Source organism: Hippopotamus amphibius, chromosome 3 (assembly GCF_030028045.1).
Source record: "Hippopotamus amphibius kiboko isolate mHipAmp2 chromosome 3, mHipAmp2.hap2, whole genome shotgun sequence".
Lineage (NCBI taxonomy): Eukaryota > Metazoa > Chordata > Mammalia > Artiodactyla > Hippopotamidae > Hippopotamus > Hippopotamus amphibius.
Genome location: NC_080188.1, coordinates 109,454,059 through 109,477,217, shown reverse-complemented (window position 1 = coordinate 109,477,217; position 23,159 = coordinate 109,454,059). Strand labels below are relative to the sequence as shown.

The 23,159-nt window shown below is 35.2% G+C and overlaps 1 protein-coding gene across 1 annotated transcript; it reads right to left on the bottom strand.

Annotated features, from left to right (window-relative positions):
- Positions 1–12,721: 12,721 nt before the first annotated feature.
- On the bottom strand, positions 12,722–13,648 carry LOC130850296 (olfactory receptor 140-like). Its single transcript, XM_057729736.1, has one exon. The coding sequence runs from the start codon at positions 13,646–13,648 to the stop codon at positions 12,722–12,724; it is 927 nt and encodes a 308-aa protein (XP_057585719.1).
- Between the last annotated feature and the right edge of the window lie 9,511 nt (positions 13,649–23,159).

The window sequence follows — 23,159 nt, the reverse complement described above, 5'->3', positions numbered from 1 at the left end:
ATTTCATTTCCTTATTCTGTGATGGGATCCCCAACAGATTAGAAAAGGGTGTAGTGTACCTGAAGTATGAATTAGATGTTTTTAGTGTATTTTAGAAATAACTATGAAGGAATAGTAATTACTTTTTCATTTTTCTTTGACTTAACAATATTCTTTCTAGGAATACAGCCAAATGGAGAGTATTTTTAGAGGAGAAAAAATACATTTACAATTATGTTCTATACAAACATTAAGAGTTGTGGAAAGTTTAGAAAGAACATAGAATGTTTACCAGTGGAGAAATGGATAACTAAAATATAGTGCATCACTTTGATTAATGTGTAATTCTTTACAGAGATGTTTTAAAAATTGTTCAATATCATTTGAGCATTCTTAAGTTGTAATATAAAGTGCAAAAAATTTTGGATGCAAATTTAAATTGCATAATTTTTCTGACTAATTTAATTATAATTTATTATTATGCTAATTTAAAAATACATAAATAAGAAATTAAGATCTAAAACATTTTTATGTCTAACTTAATAATATTGTATTTGAGTCCATCTTTCTTGAGGTTTTATATGCTGAAAAAGGGATTTAAGTGCCAGATAGGTGTGGATGAGGGGTGATTATTTGATTTGTAAGATCCATTTAAACCTGAGAGTCTCAGATCATGCAATTTCCTGGGGAAAAATAAAACAGGAAAAAAAAAAAACTTACATATGAACTTGTCTGACATAAGCCCATGGCAAGGCCACAGGCAGGTGTTAGTTCACCAAGAAAGAAGTAAAGTTTTAAGATTTGAAAATGCCAAATAGCTCAGCCATGATAAGTGTCTTTGTTAATTTATAAATGGTACCTTTTTATAAATGGTACCTTTCAATAAGAAGTATAAGTTCTACCGCATGTCCTATTTGCAGATGAATTCGGTAAACATTCTTAGCTGAGGTTAATATAACCTCAGGGGTATTTCAGCATCATTAGCAGACCTTGCCAACAACCCAATTATTTCATGTAAGTTAACTAAAAAATAGAAGATAATTTTTATACCATTGACCTTTAATTTTAAACTCCTCCTTGAGTCTACATAAAGGCAAAAAATTTGACAAGAAGGAAAAAAAAGTTGATAGCCTATAAATGTAGGTATTTGACAACATTTGAGTTTATTACGAAGTCTTAATATTTAATATTGTGTAAATTAAACATTTAGGTGGGCAATTATTTTTATTATAATAATTTGCTGTTTTAATTGATCTACCATTTACACAAGTCATAATTTTTACACATTGATTTCAGATGTACATTGATAATTATGAATCCTATTTTAGTTCTGGCCCTTCACACCAGGCAAAGTCTTCATTGCTTCTTCAAAGTAGTTGTTTCTTGTGTCAGTTCTGGAATTTGATTAACATGATAATAATGAAAATAATTTTATTACTCAGTTGTACTTAGAGATGGCAAATGCATTTATTTCATTCCTTTAAATTTAATTGTACAATATCTATATGGAATAAAAAATAGGCAATAATATTCACAGTTTATCACAAGGAAATGTGAGACAAGGAATAAGGATGCCATTTGCCAAGGGAAAATAAGAAGCTAGGGCACTAGATCCCGGAGAAGGATCCTTATCTTAAATTATTGTTTTACAACTAAAGTGGCATGACATGTTTATGCTTCCACCAGCTGTAAGGCCCATTACAGTTATCTACCAAAAGAAATAAATACTGGTGTTTGAAATTATTTTGTAAATAAATTTAAATCAGTTCAACTCAGAAATGTTCCTATATATACCAACACTCACTTAACATGTTCAAATATGCTTACCTTAACAAGAAGAAAAATAAATTGCACAGAACATTCATTGGCTCCAGAGAATGTGGTCACTGTGAGCAGCAAGTGTCATGAAGGAAAAGAGGTTAAGAAAACTGAAAACACATGACTAAAACTACTTTGACTGGACATTCCAATATTATAGTGCAGTAATAATGTATGTGATGGCAGATGCCAAAGACAGTCTGAATGAGAATTTGAAACTATCTAAAGAACTATCAGGGATATGGAGTTTGCTGAAGTGTCATCATGAAAATGTCTTGAACTTGTCTTTCAACTCTGGAATGAAAAACAGAGTCAGATCAGATAATTAGCCTTTACTAACAAAGTTACCATTAGCAACCTCATAAAAGATTGAAATCTATTCAGAATAAAACATTAAGTGGTCATCCAGCCTCTACTTAAGTAGCTACAGTAATGGGTAGAAAGATTGCATTTTAGAACACCCACACCTGTCTAGTCCAACTTTCCAAGCTCTAAAGAAGCATAAAAGGGAAAAAGAATGGAGTTAGCTCTATATCACTGAAGGTTTCCATGAAAAGTATTTTTTCAAAGAGGAGTTCTTGGAACTAGTAAGTCTGTTTCCGGAACAAATTTAAAGACAGAGTGGTTTAGAACCCTGGCATGACAGAAACACAAATTCTCAAACTTGAAGAATAAACCTGAATGAAAGCAGGAGGAATTATATAAGGATCATATCACAGTTGATCAGTAACTAGTTGAAGGATGGTTTGAAATTGGATAGATTCACGAACCAATTCCACGAAACCAGATACCTGCCAAAGTGTTCTTATGGCAGCTTCATGCATTTCAATAGGTAGAGAAACATGTTCTCAAAGTAAGAAAGCACTCAAAAGCAGAGCTCATATTGTCTTAGAATGATCCAAGGAATCTTTCATCCCAGAAGGGTATCTCCTAAGTTGTTTACCAGGAATGGAAAAGTTTTTGGGAGGTGGGCTGTTATAATTCCTCCAACTATACTTCTAATTGAAATAGAAGCAAATACAACAATATTTATGGCAATAAATATACTGCCTTGGGCAGAATCACAGAACTTGTAAACCTTCCAATTTACCTAAGTAAAGCACTTGTAGCTATAGGGAAGCTGTTTAAGGTTATGGTTGAGATGATGGCATAGTAAACAAGAAAACTCATGTCTCCTAATCCTGATGCTAGTGTTCTTATTCTCCATTATATTTTCATAACAATAATATGTTTGCTAAACGTTTCTACATCATAGAGTCCATTCATTTCTTCAATAAAACATATCTGACCCATGAAGTAGGAGGCTGGAGCTTTCTGTCAAAAGAGAAAACTATAAACACATCAATGACATATACACACATTTGTATTCTGGTAGCAGAATTCATTTATGAAAAGAGACAAAATTAATCCATAAAAATATCTAAAAGTTAGTCATTTGTTTAACTGAGAAATAGTTTCTTTGTTCAACCGTGGAATAATGATTACTGGTGTGTGTGTATAGACACACACACGCACACACACACACACACACACATAAATAATCTCCTAAAGCAGTTTTCAAAGAAGATTCCAGATTTAAGGAACAAAGTGTAAATCCAACTTTCTAATAATGAAATTTTTTTGATGAATAACTGAGGCAGAAGAACGATTAAGTGATTTGGAAGGTAGAATGGGGGAAATAACTGCCACAAAGCAGGAAAAGGAAAAAAAAGGATAAAAAGAATGGAAGACAGTCTCTGAGACATTGTGGATAACATTAAGAGAGCCAACATTCAAATCATAGGCATCCCAGAAGAAGAAGAAAAAAAGAAAGGGTCTGAGAAAATATTTGAAGAGATTATGGTGGAACACTTCCCCCACATGGGAAAGGAAATAGGAAACCAAGTCCAAGAAGTACAGAGAGTCCCATACAGAATAAACCCAAGGAGAAATACACCGAGGCACATATTAACAAAATAACGAAAATTAAATACAAAGAAAAATATTAAAAACAGCAAGAAAAAAGCAACAAGTAACATATAAGTGAAAACCCATAAGGAAAAGACCTACAAAAACAAACCCAAAACAATTAAGAAAATGGTAATAGGAACACACATGTCAATAATCACCTTACATGTAAATGGATTAAATGCTCCAACCAAAAGACACAGACTGACTGAATGGATACAAAAACAAGACCCTTCTATATGCTGCCTACTTTAAGACATGGATGAAAGAAATCAAAGATGACACAAAGATGGAGGGACATACCATGTTCCTGGAATGGAAGAATCAACATAGTGAAAATGACTGTACTACCCAAAGCAATTTACAGATTCAATGCAAACCCTATCAAATTACCAATGACATTTTTCACAGAACTAGAGCAAGAAATCTTACGATTTGTATGGAAACGCAAAAGACCCCGAATAGCCCAAGCAATCTTGAGAAGGAAAAATGGAGTTGGTGGAATTAGGCTTCCTGACTTCAAACTATACTACAAGGCCATAGTGATCAAGACAGTATGGTACTGGCACAAAAATAGAAAGGAAGATCAATGGAACAGAATAGAGAACTCAGAAATAAGCCCAAACACATATGGGCACCTTATCTTTGACAAAGGAGGCACGAATATACAATGGAAAAAAGACAGCCTCTTCAATAAGTGGTGCTGGGAAAATTGGACAGCAACATGTAAAAGAATGAAATTAGAACACTTCCTAACACCATACACAAAAATAATCTCCAAATGGATTAAAGACCTACAGGTAAGGCCAGACACTATAAAACTCCTAGAGGAAAATATGGGCAGAACACTCTATGACATCCATCAAAGCAACATCCTTTTTGACCCACCTCCTAGAATCATGGAAATAAAATCAAGAATAAACAAATGGGACCTCATGAAACTTAAAAGCTTTTGCACAGCAAAAGAAACCATAAACAAGACTAAAAGGCAACCCTCAGAATGGGAAAAAATAATTGCCTATGAAACAATGGACAAAGGATTAACCTCCAAAATATACAAGCAGCACATGCAGCTTAATACCAAAAGAGCAAATAACCCAATCCACAAACGGGCAGAAGACCTAAATAGACATTTCTCCAAAGAAGACATACAGATGGCCAACAAACACAGGAAAAGATGCTCAACATCACTCATCATCAGAGAAATGCAAGTCAAAGCCACAATGAGGTATCACCTCACACCAGTCAGAATGGCCATCATCACAAAGTCTGGAAACCACAAATGTTGGAGAGGGTGTGGAGAAAAGGGTACTCTCCTGCACTGTTGGTGGGAATGTAAGTTGGTACAGCCACTATGGAAAACAATTTGGAGGTTCCTTAAAAACCTACAAATAGAACTACCATATGATCCAGTAATCCCACTGCTGGGCATATACCCAAAGAAAACCATAATCCCAAAAGAAACTTGTACCATAATGTTTATTGCAGCACTCTTTACAATAGCCAGGACATGGAAGCAACCTAAATGCCCATCAACAAATGAATGGATACAGATGATGTGGCATATATATACAATGGAATATTACTCAGCTATAAAAAGGGATGAGATGGAGCTATATGTAATGAGGTGGATAGAACTACAGTCTGTCATACAGAGTGAAGTAAGTCAGAAAGAGAAGGACAAATATTGTATGCTAACTCATATATACAGAATCTAAAAATGATACTTATGAACTCAATGACAAGAACAAGGATGCAGATACAGAGAATGGACTGGAGAACTCGAGGTATGGGAGGGGGCGGGGGGTGAAGGGGAAACTGAGACGAAGCGAGAGAGTAGCACAGACATATATATACTACCAACTGTAAAATAATCAGTGGGAAGTTGTTGTATAACAATGGGAGCCCAACTCGAGGATGGAAGATGCCTTAGAGGACTGGGGCAGGGAGGGTGGGGGGGACTTGAGGGAGGGGTGAGTCAAGGAAGGGAGGGAATATGGGGATATGTGTATAAAAACAGATGATTGAACCTGGTGTTCCCCCCCAAAAAAAAATAAAAAAAAAAAAAAAACCTAAGCAAGATGGCAAAAGTCTTGTGCACTAAGTCCAAAAACGTTGCAGAAGGATCTTAGAGACAACACACATAAATGGAAAGATATTCCTGGACTAGAATATTTAATATTATTAAAATATCAGGATGACCTAACATAATCTACACATTCAATTCAACCTCTATGAGAATCCCAAATGCTTTTATTGGAGAAATAGAAACAAAAATCTTAAAATTGATATGAAATCTCAAGTGATTTCAAATAGCAAGAATGATCAACCTCTTGATTCTAAAACATCTTATAAGTCTATGGTAATCAGGAGACTTACCTGGTGGTCCAGTGGTTAAGACTTTGCCTTCCAATACAGGGAGTGTGGGTTGGATTCCTGGTCAGGGAGCTGATATCCCACAGGTCTCGTGGCCAAAAAACAAAAAATAAAACAGAAGTAATATTGTAATAAATTCGATAAAGACTTTAAAAATGGTCCACATAAAAAAAGCTATAGTAATCAGAAGTATGTGGTATTGGCATAAGGACAGACATACATGGTAAAGTGTCTATGATGGCAAAGTAGAAAGACCCTGAGCTCATGTCCTCCCATGGAAACACAACAATTATAACTCTTTATGAAGCCACAATTGATGAGAACATCCTGAAGACTAGCAGATCTTCTATTACTAAGAACATAAAGAAGGAACCAGAAAAAAAGACAGATAGGAGTGGGGTGGAAAGGGTACAGTTAAGTCTCATACTTCAGGTAGGCAAAACACAAATAAGAGAGAATCCACTTGCAGAGGTTCTCCCACAGGATAATCTGGGTCTGAGCCTCACATAGTGCTACTCAGCCCAGGGGTCCTACACTTGGCCCGGGGCTTACTTGGAAGGTAATCCCCCCTAAATTATAAGACTTTGAAATCCAATCAGGATTCCTTTTCAGAGAGCCAAGGGCTGTGAAAAATAGAGACTCCTTAAAGGTTACACACAAAATCACACACAGCCCAAGAACAAATAGAAATCTAAAAGAAGCCTGAGACAGACCAAGTTTCTGATATTGGACAGAGCCTCCCAGAGAAGTAGAAGAAAATTGGGACTCACCTTGGAGACGTTGATTCTGATAGTGCATGTTTTGGGTAGCTATCCAAAGACAAGGACTTGGTGCTGGCAACCACCATGTTGGAATCTTCCCTCTAGCATTTCTATGGTGGAACCGAGCCCCACTCACCAACCAGGTGCCACCAATCTTGAGAAGCCCCAGGTCAAGCAGCTAGCTGGGCAAGGACACACCCCACCCACAGGACATCAGCCTGGCTACCTTTGGACACCTTGAGCCCACAGCTGACCTTGGACCCACCCACTAGATGGCCAGCACCAGCCCCAGACAAGCCTCCTTTCCAATTTTTCAGGGCTGAACTTTTCTGTCGCCTAATCTGGTACTCTCTACACATTTCAAGACGATTATTACAATTATGTCACATCAAACTGCAGAACAGTTGGCATTTTAAAAGATTTTAAAATGTTCCTCACCCAGAAAAGTAAGAATTAAATTCTTTCTCACTGCATAACAATTAGAACTCCCAAAAAAGCATGTTTTCAGTTTAGAAATATTTGAGGGTATAGGCTTCATTTTTTTTTTTTACCAATAATAATAAAATAAAATCAATATCCTACACTTACAACACACTTCACAGATTAAAACTAGTTCTTTAACTTAGTTGAACACACACTCAGGGAAGTCTACTGAGAAGGAAGAGCCTCTCAATTTTACTGAATATGATCCTCAGAGAGGATGGGCCAACCTCTGTGCTTGGGTGACCTTTACTAACATTCTAAAGTTACTCTATGGTCTTACCTAATGGTTTAGACATAAATTAGGACAGTATTCCTCAATCTTTTTTTCACTATTCCCCCTTAAAGGTTCTTTCTTAGGCATTCTGTGCCCTTAATCTCCTCCCCCTCTAAAATAGTAATACGACAAATATTCTACCTATTTATGTGCTTTATGTATATCTGGGCATTATATGTAAAAACAGTAAGAACTGTTCAACCTCTAAGAAACTATTTTTACCTTGTGGCAAGAGATATTGCCCCCATTTGAAATATACATTTTTAAATAACCTACATTTTTTTTAAAGGGGGGGCAAAGTGTGTTTTATTTAAACTCAGACCAAACTGAAACTCTCTCTGTGCTGCAAAGAAATAACAAATTTCTATCCAATTCTTCTCACTTGTAGAGTGATCTTAAAAATGTTTTTTTATCTGATCCATTACTAACAAAATTATATTTTTCATTTATTTATTTATATGTTTGCTATCAACCTATTCCCCACTGGAATCTTTGTTTCACATAAAACAACCCTGTTTGTTTGCTTGTTTGTTTTATTCAACTTTGTATACCCAGCTCCCATTATTCTCTGTCCCACTGTAGACACAGAACAGTGATGTGCACATAAATTAAATAAATAAAAATTTCCTAAAGTGAATTGATCATGGAGCCATTTGTTCCAGTAATAAATGTTTACACTATGGCAAAACAATGGGAAAAGCGCTATGGAAATAGCACCTATTTAACTTTTCAAGGTGCTACCCTGATGCTTAAACGGGGGATCAATCTCCTCAATGATTGAGTTGCTTGTTTTCCTACAAATATCTTTCACCCGAGTGGCAGGTTCTTTGAAATTCAACCATTTGTATTTTATTTCTTGACCCTATTGTTTCCCACTTTTCATGATGCCCATAAAGGGTAATATATCTGCAGAAAAGAGATCATCAGATGACTATTCCTAGACACAAGAGGAATGAAAAGAGTACAAGTACTTAGGAAATGGAGGTCAACAGAGAGATGTGGAAGAATGCCTCAGTGACAATCTTCAAAATGTGGCCAATGAAAAGATCTGTGTTTTGATATTTTCACATCATGACAACAAGGGGTATTGTGAGGGGTGAAGACTAGAGGAAGCCAACTAGAGGAAGACTCTATGTCACTGCTTAACTTTATTGTGTCACATTTTCTTCTTGTGTAAAATGGAGTAAAAATATATCTACTAATTCTTGTTTCTATGTTAAGAGAGTTAAAATATGTAAAGAACATATCAAAATGCATGTCTCATAGTTGGCCTTCAACAACATTTAGCTCACTTCCATCACTTAATGTCTAATATTTTCACCAAAATAAAATTTCAGATTAAACCACAGTATTCTTATACAACAGATCCAAACAGTAGATCTCACTGAATTTTAAGAGAAACATACTTATGCCCTATTTGTTTGGTTTGGTTTTGCTTTGCTTTATTTTTTATTTTTTATTTTTTTTTTATGAATCAAAAATTGTCACATGGCAGTTGCTTCTCAGGAGAAATTCTTGATGATGTGTGCAAAGGAACATCTAAACAAGCTTTAAACTTACTCATTAACCAGCAAGACTTCATCCACTGAGAATGCCATACAGCCTACCCATCATTTTTCAATTTTGACCTCCCAAGTTTTCTGTTGATAATTTATAATTTATGTCTCATTAATCTTCTCACCCCTCCACTGAGCCCTTGGTATAGCCCCTATGACACAATAATTGGCCTTAATTTTCCTTTTCAAATCCCCCCTGTAGTCTTAGGGCAGAGATGACATTTATTCAAGACATTTCCCATCCTTATCCCTGGATTACTTAATCGTCTATCCAACAGTCACAAGACAAAATGAACCACATATCATTTAGTCTTCATTTTGCTGAAAGGTTTAATTCCTACCAGCAATTTCAAACTTGACCATTTTAATAGATTAATTGCTGATTATAACATCTTCCAGCCCTACACTTTGTTGGAAAAAGTTATGTTTCTAATGACAGCCATGCACAACTTATTGAACACAGTTACCCTAGTACCATGCTCAGACATTACTCTACATTCAAAGTATGGAAGAAATAAGTTCAGTTCATTAGTGAGTTGGAGAAAGTGACATTTGTGATAAGTAACATGAGTTGGAGTGTTGTAGTCAGAGAAGCTTAGGTTTATAAAGAGTTATTAAAAATGTAAGATGACCTGGTATTCTTCATGTGCATAGAGGGGCATTGCAGGTATCCCACCCTTTCTGAAAGGGTTCACCTTAGCCACTTGCCTTTGATGAACACCAACATTAGTACATTTTTTCACTAATAAAATACAATCCAAAAAGGATTTTTGTTTTAACAACAACAACAAAAATCCATAATCATAGTAATGTCGGTGAGTTATATTTTTTTTTTCTTTTATTGAAGTACAGTTAATTGACAATGCTGTGTTAGTTTCAAGTGAACAGAAAAGTGATTATTTTCCAGTTACTCTGCCACTTTGATTATCATTACCATACTAATGTTGGCCTTTGGGGAAAGTAAAATGGGATAACTTGAACTTTTATAAAAGGATAAAACATATACTGCTGAAATATATTGCTACTTGTGAGACAGGGCTACAACAAATTTGACACCATCTGGAAGGACAAATTGAATCATTGAGACTGCAGATAATGTTCTTATATATATACCTAAACATACCACAGATAATCATGTTTCATCTGAAAGAACTTTGTAGCTAAAACTTTTGAAAGGAAGCTGCATTCCCAGTGTAATAGTTCCTGACACACTTTATGGGGGAAGCACCTGTGATGTGAGGCAAGTGAATTAGTAAATCTCTCTTGGCTTCAATTTGCTACACTGTAAAATGGGGATAATGATAATGGAACCAGCAGTGCAGTATGTGGATAAATCAACTAAAGAGAATATGCCTGATAGACAGTGAAGTGTTAATTTAATGTAAATATATGCAGCAGACCTACAGAGCAATAGCTTTGTAACCTAATCATATGCTTTTTTTGTTGAGATTTTCAAAAGATGTTTCAAATTGTTCCTCAAGCCTTGATATGGAAAATGGAAATATTTCCTTTATATTTAAGAAGAATTGTGAGCCATAAGGATATTTAAGAAAATAGAGAAAATTTAGAGTAATTTCAAAATTTCTGCTTTATTTTTTCTGTTCAGAATAGAATTAGATAGATTGTGAAATATTCTTTGCTTTTTTAATGGGTGTCTCTAGTTTTGCCTTTGGTAAATTTGTAATGCAGAAGAACAAATTTAGTTGTTATTCCTTCATTCACCTGTCCCTTCCCCATGTATCTACCTAAGAATTTGTATTCCTTGTTTGCTTTACCACAGGGTAAGCAAAATGGAAGAAGTTCTGAGATCAAGGTCCTATGGAAAAGCCAATTTCATCCAAGTAATATATATGAAGTTTTTCTTAAAGTAGTAAGATTCTGGAGAAATCTTACTCTACAATCATCAAACCAGGGGTTTATAGTTATTCTTTCCATTGCCTATTCTAAACAGAGGAACATGAATAATGAAACCTTGGTAAAGTACTTTTAAGTCATTAAAATGCCTAAAATATGCTATCCAGGATTAAATAATCAACAAGTGTTAGTTTTGGGACCTTTTCTCTTTTATTCTTTTTGGTCAATGATCACATAATTTCTTAATTCCTCTCACAGTTTACAACAGATATAATCCTCCCTAGGTATCGGGTTGGCAAAAAGTGTCTTCAGTTTTTAAGTAAAAATAAAAGACACATTTTTCATGTTCACTAAGAACTTTATTGAACAATGTATTTGCCCTTTTGTTCCACTAACTTCTGCCATTTTTCAGGCAACTTCATAATTCCATCTTCCCAAACTTTTAATCTTCTTGAGCAAATAAGTTTTCCAGGTGCCTTTTACAGTCTTCCAGGGAATTGAAATTTTTTTCCATTAAGAGAACTTTGTAAAGCCTAAATAAATGGAAATCTGAAGGTGCAATGCCAGGTGAATATGTCAGATGAATCAGAACTTCCCAGCCAAGCTGTAACAGTTTTTGCTTGGTCATCAAAGAAACATGCCATCTTGCATTATCCTGATGGAAGATTATGCATTTTCTGTTGACTAATTCTGGATGCCTTTCATTGAGTGCTGTTTTCAGTTGGTCTAATTGGGAGTGCTACCTGTTGGAATTAATTGTTCGGTTTTCCAGAATGAGCTTGTGATATAGGACTCTCTTCCAATCCCACCATATACACAACATCACCTTCTTTGGATGAAGACCAGCCTTTGGTGTGGTTGGTGGTGGTTCATTTTGCTTGCCCCACAATCTCTTCCATTCCACATCATACAGTATCCACTTTTCATCATCTGCCACAATTTGTTTTAAAAATGGAACCTTTACATTACCTTTAAGTGGAGAATTGCATTCAGAAATATGGTAGAGAAGGTTTTTTTTTTACTTAAATTATGTGGAACCCAAACATCAAAGCAATGAACATAACCAAGCTACTGCAAATGACTTTTGATGCTTGATTTGGATATTTTGAGTATGCCAGCTATCTCCCATGTAGTATAAAGTTGATCTCAATTAATGTCTTGATTTAATCACTATCAACTTCAACTGGTCTACTCAACTGTGGAGCATGGTCCAGTGAGAAATCTCCAGCATGAAACTTTGCAAACCACTTGTGACATGTCCGATATGTCACAGCACTTTCTCCATACACAGCACAAAGATTTTTTGTGTGTATGTTTTTCAGTTGCATTTCTACCTTTCTTGAAATAATAAAGCATAACATGCTGAAAATGTTGCTTTTCTTTTTCCATCTTCAATATTAAAATGGCTGCACAAAAATTCACAAATGTTGATGTTGTTTAAAATTTTTATTTATCTTTTAATTTTTTTTAACTGGGGTATAGTTGATAAGTTTTTTTTTTTAAATATACACTGATATGACAGCTGTCACATACAACCTAACAAAGTTGTTTCAAATTAAGTTAAAGACAAATAATGGCTACTGGAGGCATCTTACAGAAAAATGAACAAACAAAACCATGAAACTCTGGCCAACCCAATACATACATAATCACTTTTTTGGGTAATTAACAGCCTAAGTAACTCTCCTCTTCAATAAACTCCTCATGGCATGTTTCACCTCTGTATTTCTCACTGTGTAAATGATAGGATTTAACATAGGGGTGAAGATTTCATAGAACACAGCCACTAATTTGTCCACAGGGTAAGTGGCCACAGGATGTGTGTAGGTGAATATACAAGGACCAAAAAAGAGCACCACTACTGTAAAGTGGGAGCCACAAGTTGAGAGGGCTTTTTGCCTTCCTTCAGAGCCATGGGATTTCAGGGAGCTCAGGATGACTATGTAGGAGATGAGAAGCATTAAAAATATGAGCAAGCACATGCCCCCAGCATTAGCTGCCACCACAATTCCAAGCCTGTAGGTGTTGCTGCAGGCAATTTCCAACAGTGAGAAGAAATCACACATGAAGTGGTCAATGACATTGGGACCACAGAAAGTCAAGTTGACAATGAAAAGAATCTGTACAGTGGCATGTAGGATCCCCCCGATCCAGGCCACCACCACCAGGAGCTGGCAGAGCCCCTGTCGCATGATGGTCGTGTAGTGCAGAGGTTTGCAGATGGCCACATAGCAGTCATAGGCCATGACAATGAGAATGATGATCTCTGATCCTCCCAAGAAGTGCTCCACAAAGATCTGAGTCAGGCAGCCACCCCAGGAGATGGTTCTCCTCTGGTACAGCAAGTCAATGATCAATTTGGGGGTGATGACACAAGTGAAGATAGCATCTATGAAAGACAAGTGAGTGAGAAAGAAGTACATGGGAGCTGAAAGTGTGGGGCTGAGGGAGATGGTCATGACAATGACCAGATTGGCCAGCACAGTAAATAGGAAAATGAACAAAAAGACAATGAAGAGTATTTTCTGCAAGCGTGGATTCTGTGTGAGTCCCAAGAGAACAAATTCAGTCACATTGCTGGAAGGTGTGAGGACATCCATTTAGGACACAACAACTTCCTGGGGCCTGAATTTTCTACAAGGAATAAAGAATGATAGCTGTTAATAATGAAAGAATTTTGCCTGAATTCCTTTGGAAAAAAAATTGTGCAGTCACTGTAACTGCGGAGCATGTCCTTGGCACTTTTGACCCAGTACTTATTTCAAGTCTTTCTTATTTTCTCTGTGATGTTTTTCATTGCTTCAGACACCTAATACCTGTGCCCTGTAAAACATCTATAAGGGCAACATTTGATGTATAATTTACTGAGAAAATGCTGTACTATCTACATGAGAACAGGATTCTCATTCTGGTTCCAACTCCATGTGACTGTGCCAAGTCATCTCAGTGTCCCATGCTTCCAAGACCTCCACTGTGTCTGTGTGGTTCCAAACTGGAATTTTTAGATGTATCTTGTATGTTTAGAGTGGCCTCAAAGAGGTAAGAATTATTCCCTCTTCCATGAGAATTTACATTTGAACCCTCAGCTCTAAATGTGGAAAGAGAGACACCATCAGTAAGTATCTATTATAAGCAGGGAGTTTAGGGAAAGTATGTGAGTCATTGGCAGCACACTCTTTGTGGTACCAAGCAGAACACAAATGTAACCTATTCACCTGTGTCTCCTCACTTACCATAGTGCCCAGCATGATGTCTGCAGTGTCTGAAACCTATTAGGTGATGAGTAAATGCTTGGTGAATTGCCTTTCATCGTGGGTAAATTATGACTGCTTTCCGAGACCATAAACATAGGAGTGCTTTTTTTTTCCTTCTCTGTTTATCATTACTGTCTGTTTTATGAGAAACATAAATAAACATTTGAAAGAAAGCTGCACTCCAGTTAAATAGTTTCTGACACTCGGTATGGGATAAGTATGGAAATATTTAATTATATCTATGAAAGAGTATGTTCCTGGGTCACTTTATTTTCAAGATAATTACTGTGTTCATTATTTGATATTTTTTATTCTTCAAAATTCTGTTTCAGATACAATTTAACATAGTCATATTCAGTAATTTAGAGCTTATGTAGACTTGAATAAAAAACTCTTGCATGGATGTTCAGTACAAGAGGACCTTTCAAGGAAAGGAAATTCTTATTTTCAAACTTCTAAAAATAAACATTTTATGTGGAGAACAGAAAGAAGTTGTTTGCTAGGTAAGATAGAGATAATGTACTATACATATTATACATGTACTATACATATATACATATATACACAGACTAACACAAACACATAAAATATTTTACTTATGATAAGTACCTATTACAAGTTCGCTCATTCAACAAATATTTATTAGACATTTACTGCATATATCATTGTATGTTTGTTCATAAAAAAACATAGAGAGTGTCCCTGTTAAATACATTTAATGACTGAAATTTTATTACCAAAGAGCAGCAGCTCATCCATCCATGACAGAAAAGACCTTCCCACTCCTTTATGTTTCTGCTACATGAATTTTCATTCCTTCATCTCCCATCTTCCCATAACATCCATCATCCATCATTCCTGGTTACAAGATACTGCATTTTTAGTAGAATGAGAAATTTAGGGATATAAATTTGCCAAAGAAAGGAGAAGAGAACACATAAATATAAAAAAAAAAGTATTCTGCAAAATATGTTTTTCTTTTCAAAGATAAATGGATAAAGAGCTTTAGTTTTAATTACCCAAGATGAAAATTTTATACTTGTGTGGAAATAAAGTGCAGCAGCTTCATTGCATTTCCTTATTCTGAGGTGGGATCCCCCAATAGATCAGAAGATGTTATAGTGTACATGAAGTAAGGGCTAGATGTAATTAATAAGTGCTTTAGAAATAACTATGAAGAAATATAAATTCGGTTTTCATTTTTCTTTGGCTCTACAATACTCTTTCTAGGAATAAACAAATGGAAAATATTTTTAAGGAGAAAAAGCATTATTTACAATTATGTTTGACACAATTATTAAGAGCTGTGGAAAATTTAGAACAGCATGGAATGTTCAACAGTAGAGAAATGGATAATTAAAATATAGCTCATATCCTTGATTAATGTGTAGTTATTAAAAATTGTGCAGTATCATTGGAACATTCTTAAGTTATAAAGTGAAGAAAAATTTCTATGCAAATTTGAATTGTATAATTATTTGGACTAATTTAATTCTAACTAATTTATTATTATCCTAACTGATTTAAATATATATCAATAAGAAATAAAGACCCCAAATATTTTTACTTCTAAATTAATTGTATTGTATTTGAGTCTATCTTTCTTGATGTTTTGTATGCTGAAAGGGGGATTTAAATATCAGATAGGTGTGGATGAAGGGTGATTATATGGTTTATAAGATGAATTTAAACCTGAGAGTCACTGATAATTCAATTTCCTGGAAAAAAAAATCTCACCTATGAACCTATCTGACATAGCTCCATGGCGAGGGCTCCAGGTAGCTGTTAGTTCACCAAGAAAGAAAGAAAGGTGTAAGATTTGAAAATGCCAACTAACTCAGCAACAATACATGTCCTTGTTGACTTATAAATGGTAACTTTGGATAAGCCTTAACTGTTTATCCTCTTTGCAGGCAGATTCTGTAAAGTTTCTGAAGCTAATCGGACCACAGGTGTATTTCATCATTAGTAGCAGACATTGCTAACAACCCAATTATTTCATGTAAGTTAACTGAACAATAAAGGAGAATGTTTATAGCATTCATCTTTAATGTTGAACCTTTCTTGAGTCTACACAAAGACAAGACACTATGAGAAGAGAAAAAAAATAGTTAACTGCTTGTGAATTTAGGTATTTGATAACTTTTGAGTTTATTATGGTCTTAATTTTTAGTATTGTATAAATTAAACAATTAGGTGGGCAACTATGTTATTTTTAAAATTTTATTATAATAATTTGTTGTTCTAATTGACCCACCATTTACACATTATGTTTTAAATATTATCTTTATATATGCATTAATTGATAATTATGAATCCTACTATAGCACTGGCACTTTACACAAGGTGAAGTGTACAGTACTTCTTCAAATTAGTTTTTTCTTGTGTCAATTCTGGAATTAGATTAACATGATAAGGATGAAAATAATTCTGTTTTTTTATTATACTTAGAGATGGTCAAGTGCATTTATTTCTTTCTTGTGAATTTAATTGTATGATATGTGTATGGAATAAAAAACAGGCAATAATATTTACAATTAATAACAAGGAAATATAAGACAGAGAATAAGAATGCCATTTGGCAAGGGGTAATAAGAAGCCAGGGGACTAAATCCTGGACCAGGATCCTCATCTTAAATTACTATTTTAAAACTAAAATGGCATGACATGTTTATGCTGCAACAAACTATAAAGCCCATTACAATTATCTCCTAAAATAAATAAATACTGATGTTTGACATTATTTTGTAAATAAATTTAAATCAATTTAACTCAGAAATATCCCTATATACATCAACTCTCACTCAACATGTTCAAATATGTTTTCATTAATAAGAAGAAAAATAAATTATACATAACTCTGGATTGACTCCAGAGAATGTGGTCACTGTGAGCAGCATGTGTCATGAAGAAAAAGAGTTTAAGAAAACTGAAACCACATGACTAAACCTAGTCTAATTGGGCACTTTAATACAAGTGTTATAATGCTGGTGTGATATTTGTGAAGGCAGATGCCAAAGACAGTCTGCATGAGGATTTGAAACTATCTAAAGAACTATAATGGATATGGATTTGCTGAAGTGGTATCATGAAAATGTCATGAACTTGTCTTTCAACTCTGGAATGAAAGCCAGAGTCAGATCAGAGAATTAGCCTGTAATGACAAGTAATAATTCCCAATCTCATAATGATTGAAATCCATTAACAATATCCCATTGAGGGGTCATCCATCTTCTACTTAAATAGCTACAGTGCTGGGTAAAGAGATTGCTGCAGAACCCCTACACCTGTCTAGGGTAGCTCCCCAAGCCCCAGTGAAGCACAAAAAGGAAACAGAGTGGGGTTACATTCAAATCAATGAAGGCTGTCCATAAAAATAAATTTTCTAAAGAGGATTTCCTGGAGTTATACCAGGAAAGTCTGTTTCCAGAACACAACTCTAAGGACATAGTGGTTTAAAGCCTTGGAAAGTCAGCAACACAGATTTTCAAACTTGAAGGATAAATCAGAATGAAAGCAGGTGGAATTATATAAGGATCATATCACAGTTGATCAAACTAGTTGCTGGATGGTTTGAACTTTGAAAGATTCATGGACTAATTTCACAAAACCAGGTACATGCCAAATTGTTCTTATGGGCAGCTTCATGCATTTCAATAGGTAGAGAAACATGTTCTCAAAGTAACAAAGCACTCAAGAGCAGAGCTCATATTGTTTCAGTCCAATCCATGGAATCTTTCATGCCAGATGTCCTATCAGGAATGGAAAAGTTTTGCGGAGGTGAACTGTAGTCTCATAACTCCTCCAATTTTTCTTATAATTGAAGTCAAAGCAAATACAACAATGTTTATGGCAATAAATGCATTGGCTTGGGCAGAATTTCAGGACTTGGAAACACATTCCAGTTTACCTAAGTAAACTACTTGAAGTAACTGTGAAAGCTGTTTAAGGTTAAAGAGGAAGATGGCATAGTGTGAAACAAAACTCATGTCTCCTCATCCTGATGCTAGTGTTCTTATTCTCCATCATGTTTTCTTATTTTTTTCTCAATCGTAATTTTATTTTATTTTATTATATTTTATTTTAGTTTCATTGGAATATAATTGCTCTACACACTTGTACCAGTTTTTAAGGTACACCAAAGTCAATTATCTGTATTTATACACATATCCCCATATTCCCTCCATCCCTCGACTCCCACATACCCTCCCTGACCCAGCCCTCTAAGACATCATCCATCATCAAGTTGATCTCCCTTTGTTATACAGCAACTTCCCACTGGCTATCTATTTTACAGTTGGTAGTATATATATGCCTATGCTGCTCTCTCACTTCGTCCCAGCTTCCCCTTCACCCCCCACCCCCTCAACCTCGTGTCCTCCAGTCCATTCTCTACAACTGCATCCTTATTTTTGTCTTGTCATTGGGTTCATCAGTACCATTTTTTTTTTTTTTTTAAGATTCCATATATATGTGTTAGCATACAGTATTTGTATTTCTTTTTTTGGCTTACTTAACTCTGTATGACAGACTGTAGGTCTATCCACCTCATTACATATAGCTCCATCTCATCCCTTTTTATAGCTGAGTAATATTGCATTGTATATACATGCCACATCTTCTTTATCCATTCATTTGTTGATGGACATTTCGGTCACTTCCATGTCCTGGCTATTGTAAATAGTACTGCAATAAACATTATGGTACATGTTTCTTCTGGGATTATAGTTTTCTCTGAGTATATGCCCAGTAGTGGGATTACTGGATCATATGGTAGTTCTATTTTTAGTTTTTTAAGCAACCTCTAAACTGTTTTCCATAGTGGCTGTACCAACTTACATTCCCACCAACAGTGTGGGAGAGTTCCCTTGTCTCCACATCCTCTCCAACATTTATTGTTTCTAGATTTTTTGATAATGGTCATTCTGACCCATGTGAGGTGATATCTCATTGAGGCTTTGACTTGCAATTCTCTGATGATTAGTGATGTTGAGAAAATTCTCATGTGTTTGTTGTTCATCTGTATGTCTTCTTTGGAGAAAAGCCTATTTAGGTCTTCCGCCCATTTGTGGATTGGGTTATTGGCTTTTTTTGGTATTAAGCTGCATAAGCTGCTTGTATATGTTGGAGATTAATCCTTTGTCCATTGCTTTGTTGACAACTATATTTTCTAATTCTGAGGGTTTCCTCTTGCCTTGTTTATGGTTTCTTTCATGTGCAAAAACTTCTAAGTTTCCTTAGGTCCCATTTGTTTATTCTTGATTTTATTTCCGTTATTCTAGGATGTGGATTAAAAAGGATCTTGCTTTGATGTATGTCATAGAGTGTTCTACCTATGTTTTCCTCTAGGGGTTTTATAGTGTCTGGTCTAACATTTGGGTCTTTAAACCATTTTGAGTTTATTTTTGTGTATGGTGTTAGGGAGTGTTCTAATTCCATTCTTTTACATGTAGCTGTCCAATTTTCCCAGCACCACTTATTGAAGAGGCTGTCTTTTTTTCTACTGTATATTCTTGCTTCCTTTGTCAAAGATAAAGTGCCCATGTGTGCTTGGGCTTACCTCTGAGTTCCCTATCCTATTCTATTGATCTTCCTTTCTATTTTTGTGCCAGTACCATACTGTCTTGATCACTATGGCCTTCTAGTACAGTTTGAAGTCAGGAAGCCTAATTCCACCAACTCCATTTTCCCTTCTCAAGATTGCTTTGGGTATTCGGGGTCTTTTCTGTTTCCATACAAATCATAAGATTTCATTTTCTAGTTCTGTGAAAAATGCCATTGGTCATTTGATAGGGTTTGCATTGAATCTGTAGATTTCTTTGGGTAGCACAGTCATTTTCACAATGTTGATTCTTCCAATCCAAGAACATGGTATGTCCGTCCATCTGTTTATGTCATCTTTGATTTCTTTCAGGAGTGTCTTAAAGTTTCCTGCATACAGATCTTTTGCCTCCTTAGGCAGGTTTATTCCTATGTATTTTATTCTTTTTGTTGCAATGGTAAGTGAGAGAGTTTCCTTAATTTCTCTTTCTGCTCTTTCATTGTTAGTGTATAGGAATGCAAGAGATTTTGGTGCATTAATTTTGTATCCTGCTACTTTACTAAATTCATTGATTAGTGCTAGCAGCTTTCTGGTAGAGTCTTTAGGGTTTTCTATGCATAATATCATGTCATCTGCAAAGAGTGACAATTTTACTTCTTTTCCAATTTGGATTCCTTTTATTTCTTTTTCTTCTCTGATTGCTGTGGCTGAAACGTGCAAAACTATGTTGAATAATAATGGTGAGAGTGGACACCCTTGCCTTGTTCCTGTTCTAAAAGGGAATTCTTTCAGTTTTTCCCCATTTAGAATGATGTTGCTTTTTGGTTTCTTATATATGGCTTTTATTATGTTGAAGTAATTTCCTTCTATGCCCACATTCCGGGAAGTTTTTATCATAAATGGATGTTGAATTTTGTCAAAAGCTTTTTCTGCATCTATTGAGGTTATCATACAGGTTTTATCCTTCAATTTGTTGATATGATGTATCACATTGATTGATTTGTGGATATGGAAGAATCCTTGCATCCCAGGGATAAACTCCACTTGATCACGGTGCATGGTTTTTGTAATGTGCTGTTGGAGTCTGTTAGCTAGTATTTTGTTGAGGATATTTGCATCCATACTCATCAGTGATATTGGCCTGTAATTTTCCTTTTTTGTGATATATTTGCCTGGTTTTGGTATCAGGGTGATGGTTGCCTCGTAGAATGAGTTTGGGAGTGTTCCGCCTTCTGCTATATTTTGAAAGAGTTTGAGGAGGATAGGTGTTATCTCTTCTCTAAATGCCTGATAGAATTTGCCTGTGAAGCCATCTGGCCCTGGGCTTTTGTTTGCTGGGAGATTTTTATCACAGCCTCAATTTCGGTACTTGTGATTGGCCTGTTCATAGTTTCTATTTCTTCCTGGTTCAGTCTTGGAAGATTGTATTTTTCTAAGAATGTATCCATTTCTTCCAGGTTATCCAATTGATTGGCATATAGTTGCTTATAGTAGTCTCTCATGATGTTTTGTATTTCTGAGGTGTCCGTTGTTACTTCTTCTTTTTCATTTTTAATTCTGTTGATTTGCACATTCTCCCTTTTTTTTCTTGATGAGTCTGGCTAATGGTTTATCAATTTTGTTAATCTTCTCAAAGAACCAGCTTTTAGTTTCATTGATCTTTGCTAATATTTCCTTCCTTTCTTTTTCATTTATTTCTGCTCTGATCTTTATGATTTCTTTCCTTCTGCTCACTTTGGGGTTTCTTTGTTCTTCTTTCTCTAATTGTTTTAGGTGTTACTTTAGGTTGTTTATGTGATATTTTTCTTGTTTCTTAAGGTAGGACTCTATTGCTATAAATTCCCTCTTAGAACTGCTTTTGCTGTGTCCCATAGGTTTTGGATTGTTGTGTTTCATTGTCATTAGTTTCTAGGTAATTTTTGATTTCCTCTTTGATTTCTTTAATGATTTCTTGGTTGTTTAATAGTGTATTGTTTAGCCTCCATGTGTTTGTATTTTTTGCAGTTTTTTTTTTCCTGTAATTGATCTAGTCTCATGGCCTTGTGGTCAGAGAAGATGCATGATATGATTTCAATTTTCTTGAATTTGCCGTGGTTTGATTTATGACCCAAGATGTGATCTATCCTGGCAAGTGCTCTGTGTGCATTTGAGAAGAAAGTGTATTCTGTCGTTTTTGGATGGAATGTCCTATAAATATCAATGAATTATAGATGCTCTAATGTGTCATTTAAAGTTTGTGTGTCTTTATTTATTTTCTGTTTGGATGATCACTTCATTGATGTAAGTGGGGTGTTCAAGTCTCCCACTATTATTGTGTTACTGTCAATTTCCCCTTTTATGGCATTTTCCTTATGTATTCAGGTGCTCCTATGTTGGCGGCATAGATATTTACCATTGTGATATGTTCTTCTTGGATGCATGCCTTGATCATTATGTAGTGTCCTTCCTTGTCTCTTTTAATAGTCTTTACTTTAAAGTCTAATTTGCCTGATATGATTATTGCTACTTCAGCTTTCTTTTGACTTCCATTTGCCTGGAATATCTTTTTCCATCCCTTTACTTTCAGTCTATATGAATCCCTAGGTCTGAAGTGGGTTTCTTGTAGGCAGCATATAGATGGGTCTTGTTTTTGTATCCATTCAGCCAGTCTGTGTCTTTTGGTTGGAGCATTTAACCCATTTATATTTAAGGTGATTATTGACATGTATGTTCCTATTACCATTTTCTTAATTGTTTTGGGTTTATATTTGTAGGTGTTTTCCTTCTCCTGTGTTTCCTACTTAGAGAAGTTCCTTTAGCACTTGTTGTAAGGCTGGTTTGGTGGTGCTGAATTTTCTTAACTTTTGCTTGTCTGGAAAGCTTTTGATTTCTCTGTTGAATGTGAATGAGATTCTTGATGGGTAGAGTATTCTTGGTTGTAGCTTTTTCTCTTTTAGGACTTTCAGTATATTCTGCCATTCCCTTCTGGCCTGCAGAGTTTCTGTAAAAAGGTCAGCTGTTATTCTTATGGGTTTTCCTTTTTATGTTATTTGTTGATTTTCTCTTGCTGCTTTTATTATTTTTTCCTTTGTGTTTAATTGTCATTAGTTTGATTAATTTGTGCCTTGGTGTCTTTCTCTTTGGGTTTATTCTGTTTTGGACTCTCTGTGTTTCTTGGACTTGGTTAATTATTTCCTTTCCCATGCTGGGAAATTTTTCCACTATAACCTCTTCAAATATATTCTCAGACCCTTTCTTGTTTTCTTCTTCTTCTGGGATGCCTATGATTCAAATGTTGGTGCACTTAATGTTATCACTAACGTCTCTGAGACTGTC

What these genes read in the sequence shown, in the direction of transcription:
- LOC130850296 (XM_057729736.1), bottom strand. Translation starts at nt 13,648, where the DNA reads ATGGATGTCCTCACACCTTCCAGCAATGTGACTGAATTTGTTCTCTTG.